The sequence below is a fragment of the Camellia sinensis genome, chromosome 5 (assembly GCF_055761805.1).
Source record: "Camellia sinensis isolate YWXY chromosome 5, ASM5576180v1, whole genome shotgun sequence".
In the NCBI taxonomy this organism is placed as follows: Eukaryota; Viridiplantae; Streptophyta; class Magnoliopsida; order Ericales; family Theaceae; genus Camellia; species Camellia sinensis.
In genome coordinates, this window is record NC_138965.1 from 172,070,183 (window position 1) to 172,081,723 (window position 11,541).

General features: G+C 47.3%; 1 protein-coding gene across 1 annotated transcript; it reads right to left on the reverse strand.

The window, feature by feature from the left end:
- Positions 1-1,719: 1,719 nt before the first annotated feature.
- LOC145791869 (uncharacterized) lies at positions 1,720-2,691 on the reverse strand. The gene is made up of 3 exons (XM_082872326.1): positions 2,431-2,691; positions 2,247-2,345; positions 1,720-2,004 (listed from the first exon to the last, which is right to left on the reverse strand). The coding sequence occupies exons 1-3, from the start codon at positions 2,689-2,691 to the stop codon at positions 1,720-1,722; spliced, it is 645 nt and encodes a 214-aa protein (XP_082728452.1).
- Positions 2,692-11,541: the final 8,850 nt, after the last annotated feature.

Consider the following 11,541-nt stretch of genomic DNA (forward strand, 5'->3'; position numbering starts at 1 on the left):
GAAGAAATAGAAAATGAAAAGAAGCTCGCAAGGTCGAAAACCCGCATTGGGCGCCTTGGCAAAAATAAGAGCCAAACAAAGTGAAGGTTAAAATACCCGAGTGGACCTTAACCGGAACTACGTAAGGCTTGATTCCCATGTTTGGGATACGTAGGCAACTTCATCATGAAGTCCAGCCCCCAACGCTTTCATAAGCGTCTCAGTCCATGCAATGGTTTCAATTTCGTTCCAAAGTCCAGTGGCCAACACCCTTCAAGGTGACTGTGTCCATATATGTGTTGTGACCGTCTTCGTCATCGCTGTGTCTAAGAGCTCGACCACCGCCAATGAAGACTGTCTGTGAATTGCTGCGGCACCATCCCAAACAAGGGGCAATTTTCCATTGCCTCCGATCCGAGGTCGCGCATCTCGAAGAGTAAGTTCCATGCTTGTTGAGCATCAGCTGTTTAAAAAATAGTTTTTGAAAATTTTTACTGAGGTTGACTATTTTCTCGAAAACTATTTCATTTTCCAAAACCGGACCATTGTCTTGGACCTAAAAGGAAAATTTTCAGTGCTTGCTGCCTGACTTGCATGCTTTTCAAAACAAAAGTCGAACAAGTACGTTAATCCGACTCTCATTTCGATCAAAACCGTTTTAGTAGAAAGCAAAAACGGAAAAAATGGTTAAAATGATGAACTAGGGGCACAGTTGAGCCAGGCGTTCTGTCTCTCCCCCGTCATCGACGTACTTGCCAGAAGAGCACTCTGCCTGCCCAAAGAATAGCCGTGAGCTAACGGTGTCGAGCATAAACCCGCACCTTTCCATTTATCCATCAATCACCCCGGGGAGGGATGAAAAATGAGAGAATGAAGAATAGAGAGGTGTAAGTTGAGAGAAAAGCGAGGAAAAGGGTTTCGAGAGAAAATCCGAGCTTGAGAATTGAGTGATGTGAGAATCACAAATAAGAAGGGGTGGGAAACAATACCCAGATTGAACTGGCTCCTCGTGGTCCGAGGTCCCCCATCTTTGGTTACGCGTCTGTGTGTCGTGTCTCTTTCATTTGACGGTCTCGTCTTTTGTTTTTAGTCTTTCCCGAGCGTGTCTCGTTGTGTTTAGGTCGTGTACCTATATTTGAGTCCTTTCCGCTCTGTTCAGTGGTAGGCTCGATATCCCGGTTTGAAAAACCCTCATTCGATTTCAAAAATCGCTTATGCTCAGAATGCTGTGCCATTCTCTACATTGGAACGTGTTCCGACTCCAACCGGTTCCATCTTTGAGGTCCGTCCTGATTAGATTGGGCTGTCTTGTTTGAGAATTGCAGTGTGCAGAATGAACTGAATGCTGTGTTTTGGGCTGTATGCAGATCAATCCCCAACAGAGTAAGGGCTGTGTGTCTAAGAATCAGGCAGTGGGTTGCTTGGGTTGTTTCGGTTGTTAGCTGTTTAAGTTATCTGATTATTACAGTGCAAGTGTTCAATTTTCAGACAACCAATCAATTCCATTTACATTGAGGTGTAACATGATGAGATGCGATGCAATGCATGAAATGTGTAAATATAAACACTTTTTCAGATAAAAAGTCCGTTTCATTTCATTATCTTTTCAAATGTACAAGTTTTGGAAACAAAAATCTGTCTGCGGCAGTACAAGGTAATCTATCTACCAACAAAAACAAAAGTACAAAAAAGAAGAAGATAGCAAAAATCTGCATCCATGTCAAGCACTCCGAAGGGCCGTCAGTCCGTCCTGGCCCTCTTCCTGGACGAAGGTCCAGGAGCATCAACAGCGTCGTCATCAGAGCCCGAGCTAGAACCGTCTGCGGTCTCCTCCTCCGACGACCCTGCCTCCGCCTCTGACTCCTCGTCGTCGTCATCGTCCGGGACTGGAGCCCGCGAGCTGCTCCCGACGTGAGTACGCCCACCCCTAGTGCGGGGAAATATCCTGCCCTCCTCATCTCTCCCCCGGGCAGGGACAGAAGGTCTGGCTGGAGCACCTCCTGCCATGGGAATCTGGAAGGGAGGCTGAAAAAGCACACAAAAAGTGAAATGCATCAGTATACTGTAGACAGTTTATCAGTGCAGAATGCAGTGTATGGATACAGTGTATGAATGCCGTGAGCAGTTTGTCAGTACAGAGTTTAGTGCAGAATGCAGTGTATGCAGTGCTCAGATACAGTGAGATCAGTGTATCAGGTGTTGTGCCGTGAATCAGATTATGCGAAGCAGTGTATGAATGGTTTGAGGCCAGTGTCAGAAGGACATACCGGTATGCTGTAGACAGCCAGAAGGTCAAATGTCCGCTGGAGCATCCCCATCATCGAGGCATTCATCGCCAACGACTGACGGGTGTACTCAGGAGAAGCCTGCAAAGGTATCAGATGCATTAGTATTCTGTGGAATATCAGTAAACTGAAGTGAGATAACTGTACGAAGTGCAGTGATACATACCGGCGGAAGGTCGGGGATGTCAGTGAACTCATGCCCAGCTGGTGGAGGGGCGAAGGGGATCTGATAGGTCGCCCCACCCTGCCCCTGGAAAGTCAGTACAGCAGGCAGGGCAGGCCAGCCAGCTCCTCGTCCTCCCCGCGCTCCGCCCCTGCCACGGACTCGGGCCCTCCTCGAAGATCCAGCCCCTGCTCCTGCTTCGGCCCCAGCCGCCGATGCTACAGGCCTGGCCCCCTCTGCTCGACGACCGCTCAAAGGTCGCATCAGGTACGTCCGCACGTACTCCTGATAGTCGTCGGTGCCTCGAAAGCCGGCCTCCTCCCAGCCGATGGAGTAATCATCCAGCTGCTCAGGGGTCAGCCCCTCGGTCTCCCTCATCTCTGCAGGAGGGTGAGCCAGGACTATCTGCTCAGGTAACCCGCGGGTCTGGCGTAGAAAACGCTCCCCCAGGTACCAAGCCCGACAGACCGGGCCCTCTAGCAGAATCCGGAAACGCGAGGTCTCCTCAGCACCAGGGAACCGACCCCGCATCGCCGACGGCAAGGAAGCCCATGGCCGCCATGTGATCTGAAAGTAACAGACAGTTTGTTATCTACTGTTATTGAAACATGCAATGGGAAAGCGAAGCTAAACGAACTGAAAGTAAAGCATACCTCTGTGGGGGTGATGGTGTCGAAGTATCGGTGGAAGAAGCCGAATGTCTCCCGAGGTCGCCGGGTGCATCCCCCGTCAAAGCGACTCGAGAAAGGAACAGCCGGAGGAGGCTCCGCAACTGGCACAGGTGCAAGCCTAAGGAAGTAGGCATAAACCCACAACTGCAAAACAGATGTCAGTATGACCTTCAGATAAAGCAGGGTATACAGAATAAAGCAGAAATGGCAGAGCCGTGTGTTGTGCAGTGTATTGTGTGCAGTGTACAGTGTGAGCAGTGTACAGTCAGTGTAAAACAGAATGTATGTGTGTGCCGTGTGTACAGTATACAGTGAGTGTAAAGCAGACCGCAGTGTGTGCAGTATACAGAGTACAGAAAGTACGAGACAGAAATGAAAAGTGGAGAAGAAATGTACCTCCCAAGCTCGCCAGTAACCTCCGAGCAGCTGGCCGCTGCCGCGAGAAGCCGAGCTCATATATCCGTACAAGGTGGCCAGAGCAGCGCCGCCCCAATCGAAGTGCAGAATATCTCGGACGTCCACCAGTGCACTGAGAAGGCAGAGAGGCACGGTGTTCGCCCGGTCGGCGAAGATAGTAGTCCCGAAAAGGAACATGAGGAAGCCCCGAGCATATCTCTCCACGTCCTCCTCGGTCATCTGAGTCTCCTCCCCCAATGCGGGCAGGACCCTGAACTGTGCCTCGAACCAGGAATAGCGGACGAAGCCTGGGCGAGCTAGCGGAGGGGCCTCCCCCAGTAAATGAACCTGAGCGGCGGTCCACTCATCCATCGCTATGTCGAAGGGGATCGGATCACCCCCTACCCCGATGCCTGTGAGCATCGAGAAGTCATAAGGGGTCATCGTCATATCCCCTGCGGCAGAAAAGTGGAAAGAATCGGTGGTGTCCCACCACCTCTCCGCCAGAGCAGCAAGAAGAGGTCTGCAGGTGGACAACCTAGAGAGCCCTCGGCAGAAGGTGCCGAAGCCCGCTCGGTCCACGATGCGCTGGACCGCATCAGGGAGCTCGTCATACCACTCCCGCGCACCAGTATTCCCATACCCGCGAATGGTATGGGAACCCTCCTGCAAACAGAAAACAACAATTGCAGGACAACATTCAAAATGCGATTTTGAAAAGACAAATATGGCATGTATGCAAGTTTGTCAGATTCAGGCAGATACCGGGTGCCGGTGTGCTTATAGAAAATACGTGTGCTGTGTCAGCGTGTTTGGGCGTTTCAGAACAGATGTGGCATGTGTGCAAATCGAACAGATTCAGACAAATACTGGGTACCAGTGTGTGTGCAGTAGAATACAGTGTGTGCCGTGTGTTTGGGTGATTCAGGACTAGTGCAGTGTGTGTGCATGTGTCAGTCTCAAGCAGATATCAGTTGTATGTATGTTTACAGTCAACTACGGTCTACGGCATATCAGGTTTCAGCAATTAAAGAATACAGCTAACTATGGCAGTTTTGTATCCTACATTGCAGAAAGTAAAGCAGAAGATGAAGAGTTACCTCGGGAGTGCCGAATGAAAGGTGGGAGGTAGGCTCACGCAGCAGTAGCTCAGGGGCCGCGTACCTCTCGAAACTCCGGAACTGACGCAGGCCGTCTGGGGGCAGAACGTGAATCGCCGGCCGGTAGGTCGCCGGATCGAACGGGCGCTCGCTCAGTGGTAGGAGCTCGACCCCGGGGTCCATCTCGTGGTCCGGGGGAGTCCCGACACGTGGAATGTCGTCCGCCATGTAGAGAGTGGTGTGAAAATGGCCGGAAAAGGAAAACCGAGCCGGAATACGAAGAGTCAACTGAAAAGTCAACTCCCGAGAGGGTCGGAAATGGCCGGGAAGGCCGGAATGTGAAAGGACACGGAAATGAAGAGGAAAGTGAGGGGAACAAACCCCGAGAAGGCGAGAACGCCGAACGAGGCGCCGAAACGAGAATGTGATCGGTGGAAAGTGTCCGAAACGCGAAGAGAAACGCGAATCCGACGACGAAACGGGCGTAGAACGCGAAGAAACGGGGGAAAAATGAGACAGAAGCACTCTAGAGAGAGAGGGCAAGAATTTTCGGCGGTGGAAAAGTGAAGAATAGGGTTTTCAAGCCCTATTTTATAATGCCCGAAGTGAAAAGACAAAACTGCCCCGATTCAGCAACTGTTTGCCGGTCGGCAATGTTTTGTGCCGGCCGGCACTTTTTTGTGCCGATGGAATTGTTTTTGTGCCGATGGCCAGCCGGTGGCCTCATCTTTCGGCCGGTGGGGTTCCCACAGCCTTGTTTAGGCCATATGAGAAGTTCATGGTCTTCATAGCTCAAGAAAGTGCAAGAAAGTGCATCTCCGACATTCAACCGGCCTCCGTTTTGACCGCGGGCCGTGTCTCCAGTGCGTGGCACTCAAATTCGTGCAAGGTGTATCCTTTTGAATTCAAAAGCTACCCCATGTGTGTTGCACAAGTTCATCACACTACTTCGGTGCATTACATCGCGCTGTCACGCGCCACACATTTGCATTGTTATGCACGTGTTACATGCGTTGCAACACGCACCCCTTTGCATTGTCGTGCACATTTCTCATGCATCATCATTGCATTTCCATTCCATGCATTGTCATGCATTCCGGAATACGTGCGTTGTTGCGCATTTAAGCCCATTTACACTCCGTGTGGCATGCACGTCACACTTGGCATCGCACTATTTTGTGCATTGCATTTGTTCGCGCTATCTTGCGCACCTTACTTGCACTTGTTAGTGCATTGTATTTTGTTCGCGCTATCTTGCGCACCTTACTTGCACTTGTTAGTGCATTGTATTTTGTTCGCGCTATCTTGCGCACCTTACTTGCACTTGTTAGTGCATTGTATTTTGTTCGCGCTGTTCTGCGCATTGCACTTGTTAGTGCATTGTATTGTTCGTGCTGTTCTGCGCATTGCACTGTCTTGTGCATTTCAAACCTCGCGCTGTTCTGCGCATCGCACTGTTCTGTGCATTTCAAAATTGTTCGCGCTGTTTTGCGCATCTCATTGCATTTTGCATGCATTCCATCGCACTGTCTTGTGCACTCGCGTTGCCTAACGCATTGCGCTATTTTGCGCATCATACCGTCGTGCAATACCGACGGTCTGGCGAGACCTTAAACACGCACGGTCTGGCGAGACCTTAAACACGCACGGTCTGGCGAGACCTTAAACACGCACGGTCTAGGAGACCTTAAATCCTTTGGAGGTGCGAAACCTTCAGCGCATTGTCACGCGTCTTGTAAATACCCCCGTGGTCTGGCGAGACCTTAAACACGCATGGTCTGGCGAGACCTTAAACACGCATGGTCTGGCGAGACCTTAAACACGTACGGTCTAGGAGACCTTAAATCCTTGGAAGGTGCAAGACCTTTATTGCATTGGTGTGCACACTATTGCTTTGTACATATCTTAAGCCGCGTGTTGTCGCGCATCTCATGCAACATGCATTTCACTTGCATCATTTGCATTTCAAAAAAAAACAACAAAAAAACATGCATTGTCATGCATACATTTTGCATCCCGGTCTAGGAGACCTTAAATCCTCTGAAGGTGCAATTCCTTCGGTGTTTGTCGTGCCCGAACGACTTTCGGTGGTCTGGTAAAGCCACCTGTCTGTGCTTGCGATGAGTTCCTAGAAGACCAACGGGGACGGTGGAAACTAGAGTTCGAACGGCTTATGCCTAGAACGCAAAGGTTCGGGAGTTCCGAGACTAAAGTCTGGTTTAAATACCCAGAGGTTTACCCTCGGCTTGAAATCTGTATGGAAGCCCCATAGGTTGAGGCGGCATGTCTACGCCTCAGTTCTGGATACTGAACCAACCTAGTATATCACCCTGTTGGTAAGATAGGGAAAGTTGCAATCATAGTCATTGCATCATAGTGCATTGTCATGCATTTGCATTGTAGTTTGCATGCATTCATTGCATCACCTTCCGCCTTTGGCTTGCGCCTTTCCAGGTTGAGCTTGGTCTGGTATGTGTCCTTACTTTTCATGTTAGAACACAGTTCTTGTGTATCGCACCGATTCCACGTTGATATGTTGGTTGAGGGTTGCGGCACCTTTTCTGTGTTACACATGGCTCGTATGTGTGCATGCCTTTCCTAGGCAAGATTTGGTTTGGCTTGTATGCCATATCCATTGTATCCATTCCATTGCATATTTGTAAATATTGCATTGTAATATTGCATGCATTCATTGCATCACCTTCCGCCTAATGGCTTGCGCCTTTCCAGGTTGAGCTTGGTCTGGTATGTGCCCTTACTTTTCATGTTAGAACACAGTTCTGTATGTGTATCGCGCCGATTCCACGTTGATATGTTGGTTGAGGGTTGCGGCACCTTTTCTGTGTTACACATGGCTTGTATGTATGCATGCCTTTCCTAGGCAAGATTTGGTTTGGCCTGCGTGCCATATCCACCCATTACATTGTAGTGTAATTTTTGCATCCGGCATTAGGATCGTAGTCCTTTCTCCAGCGGGTTGTTTCCCCACTTGTGTCATTCCACCCAATACTTGTTCTTGCGTCTGTCTACAATACTCATAGTTCAGTTGACCGTTCTATGGTAGACAGACTTGTTACCTCCATCAATCTATTTGACATAGGTGTGGTTTCGAACCGCTCGTGATTGGATCACGATCCAAATGCTTTGCATGTAGCTTGCATTGTTTCAATTACATTGCATCTTCATTTGCATTGTTTATACATTGTTTTGTATATATTGCATTTCGTTTTTCATCCATTTTGCATTGTCATGCATGTTGCTAACAATATTGTACCTGTTAAGTTTGTTTTCTTTTCAGGCACGATATTGTATGTACGGTTCATTTGAAGCTGGTGCAACCAGACGAGCCGCGCAGGTATTGTATCTCCCGAGTGAGACGTATTGAGAATTCCATAATTCTCTTACATCCTTTCTGCATTGTAGTGTAGTTTGGTATGCTAGCTTAAAATTGTTGCATGTTCGCTTCATTACAGCTTTCTTTGCATGATCATAAGTTATGCTCGGCTCTGTGCATTGTCGTGCATTTTGCCCCTGCCTTCGGGCGCATATCTTATTTGTATTGCATGTTTGTCTAAGTCTTCGGCCTTGTCAAAAATGGGTCGTCTCTAGGCTTTGACATTCACTCCCGTCATTGTTATGACTTTCGAGTTCTGTCAAAGAGGGGCAACTGTAGACACCCCATTTTTGACCGTCCTCAAGACTCGGACGTCACCGCTTGAACACTCGGTGATTATCCTTGTTTGTGTTTGTTTGGAGTTCCCGGAGGTTTTGGCTCTCGCGCCCTACCTCAGAATCTCCGAACTTGACCGTTCAGTGTCCGGTTTTGCACCGAACACTTGTGTTTTGCCTTGGAAGGGCAGGGTAGGGCTTGTAGACCATCCCCACCCATCACCGGCAGTGGCTAGAGGCCACCGGCTGGTTTTTGCTGCCACCGGCAAAATAGTTTGCCGGTCGGCACTATTTGTTGCCGGTCAGCACTTTTTTGTGCCGGTCGGCACTTTGTTTGGCCAAGATGGCATTTTTTGCCGGCCGATTGCTGTTCATCTGCTTTTGCAGATATTTTAGGACAGCTGTATAACTTTTTCTCCCCTCCATACACGTGTATGGAGGGATCTCCCTCTTGCAAAGCTTGTTGAATAAGCTTTACAAGAGGCTTATAGAGAGGGCTCTCTCTAAGGCTTAGGAAGAGAGGCTTAGACATTTTTGAGAGAGAAAAGACAGAGGAGAGCTCTGGTTTTCTAGGGTTAGGGTTAGATACACTCAATCTATCTCTCTTTCCCTCCCATTTTGCACACTAGGTGTTTTGTGCCTTACTATTGCACACAAACACCTAGTGTTTCACCTTCCTCTTAAGATTAGAGTTCTAAGGGGTTGTTCTTGAGCTTCTTGACTGATTTGGAGCCAAAGGAGGCCATTGGAGCATCCTTGTTGAAGAGGACTACAAGGGTAAGAAACTTACACCTTTATTCCCCATTCTTGCATCAATTTTATACCTATCTTAGAGCTGTTTTTGTGATTATTGTATAACATAAAAAAGTTCTATTTTTAAGCCCTCTTTATTGTTTATTAAGAGTGTTTTGTTGTTTGAGGGGTGTTGACCACCCTTAAGCCCCAAAAGGCCTCATTTTGAGCCATTTTGTGCTAGCTCCGGGATTTTGGTGTTGAGGTCTCTTCACCACTGAAATCTTGAGGGATTTCAGTGGTAAAGATGATGCTTTGAAGTCCCAAGAAGGAGAGGGCCACCCCCTCTCCTTGTTGTCCTTGAAAAGGGCACATTTTGGCCTCTTAAAGAAGCCTATGCTTGAGTGTGTGTTGAGCATATTTGGTTTGTTTTTCATGCTTATATATCCATGATATAACATGATTTCAAGTTGGTTTTGGAACCTTATGCATGTTTAGCATAGTTGCCTTGTAATGCCATATTTGTGCCTTAACATGTCTAGGTTGTTAGCCTTTGTTGGAGCATGTTTTAGGCTTGTATTTGTGAAGGTTATATGCTTATTTTGCCATGTTTTAGATCTGTCCATAGTCGTTTGGGTCGATTTTAGCATGCATTATAAGGCTCCTTTGCATTTAGGCTTGTTGGCCTTGAGTATGTACATGTGTAGCATGCCATCTTTGCATGAATTTGATGAATTGGGATCATCTTGCATGCTATTTCAGTCCCATTTCCATGCTCGTTTGATTGCCTCGCATGCCTCTTTAATGCTTTGAAAGCATGTGTTGCAATGCTCCATGTTTTGGCCATGGTGTATGCCTTTGTATTTGGGCCACTTAGATGCCATCTAAGTAGTCCTTTAGCTTTGTTTTAACATGCTAAACCCCTGTTTTTGGTTGCTTAATGCATGCCTTGTTTGGTCTTGTTAAGTATGCTCAATGCCACTTTGGTTTACTTTGAACACTTAGGCCATTTGTCGCATGCTTGACTTGATTTATAACTTGATTTGGCATCATTTTATAGCATGATTTTAGGGCTCATGTTGCATGCTAATTGTCCATGTTTCCTCCTTTCAAGTGTGCTTGAATGTTGTTTGATTTGTGCTTAAGTGGTGGCTCTCATGTGCATGTGTGTGTGCATGCCATCTAGCCTTCATTTCACAGCACTATGGCTACTGTTTTAGGCCTATTTTAGAGCCACCTAATTCATGTATAAGTCCATCTTGCCATCCATTTGCATTGCTCTATGTATGCTTGCATGATTGCATAAGTGCCTTGCCATGTCATGTTGCATTCCTAGCTTGTATGCCTAGGTTGCATTGCATTTTGCATGCATGCCTTGTTCCTTGAATTGGTGATAGGAATTGGGCCTAATTTGTTTGATTGGTTTGCATGCATTTGAAACCAAAGTTGCATACTTGGTTCTTTGGGCCATCATGCATGGAAATGCGTGATTGGTGGTCCGAGAATCGAGGCACATGTCCCTTTGAGTCATTACAATGATAAGAGACATGGTTGGTGCATACATGCCTTGAAATATGCTGCCATGCCTTGTTTTGCCCTTTGTCGCTGTGAGTTGCAGGTTCTGCAGAAATACTCTGCCGACCGGCAGTGTAATGTGCCGACCGGCACATTTTTCTCTGCCGACAGGCCCTATTTTGTGCCGATGGCCATACCACACTGCCGGTGGAAGTTTCATCTAGCCGGTGGTGATCCCCTCTGTCCAAGGATGTAGTCCTGAGGTTTTGACAACCTCCAGAGGAGGAAATGGAGGAAAACAGAGGCAGCTTGCGCATGGTGGCGCGTTTCCCGAGACGCTTTCCTGCTTTAATTAATTTAATTTAATTTGTTAATTAATTAATTAATTTGTAATATTTAATTAGCTTGCGTAGTTAATTAATTTGTAATATTTATTTGGTCCCTCCGAGCGAGGGCAAACTTGTAATAAGTGTGTGTGGGTGTGTGAATGTCTTCCAATCCCCACTTCTTTCTTCCCTTTTACTTACCTGCTTTGATGGTTAGTATTAGGTCACGTCTAATTTAGCATACCTTATGCTATGCATGTGTGCATCCATGCATTTGTATTACATGCATTAGGCTCGGTACATCACGCTAATTGCATCAATACTTCAATTTTCAAACTGAATACGTGATAATTGTGCATTTTCACATGACATGTTTAGGATAGCCGAGCCTATCTTAGCGACATTTTGTATGCGATGCATTAGTCACTTCACATGGACTTGGATCATGCATGATTACTAACAAGTTCTTTGTTTTGGCGCGGAGTACTATGTAAGTATTTCCGCTTTAGCATATCGCATGAGTGTGAATGTTGCCATAACAGCATGCTTAACATGTGGCTAGCTGCTTATGTGAGATAAACTGCTTGAATGCCTGTGGGTGGAGGTCAAATTGCTTAAATTGGGATAATGCGTTAAAACTGTGATTTTTTAAGCCCACTTGAAGGTGGCAAAACCTGCATTTTAGCCTACTTACGAGTAGCAAAC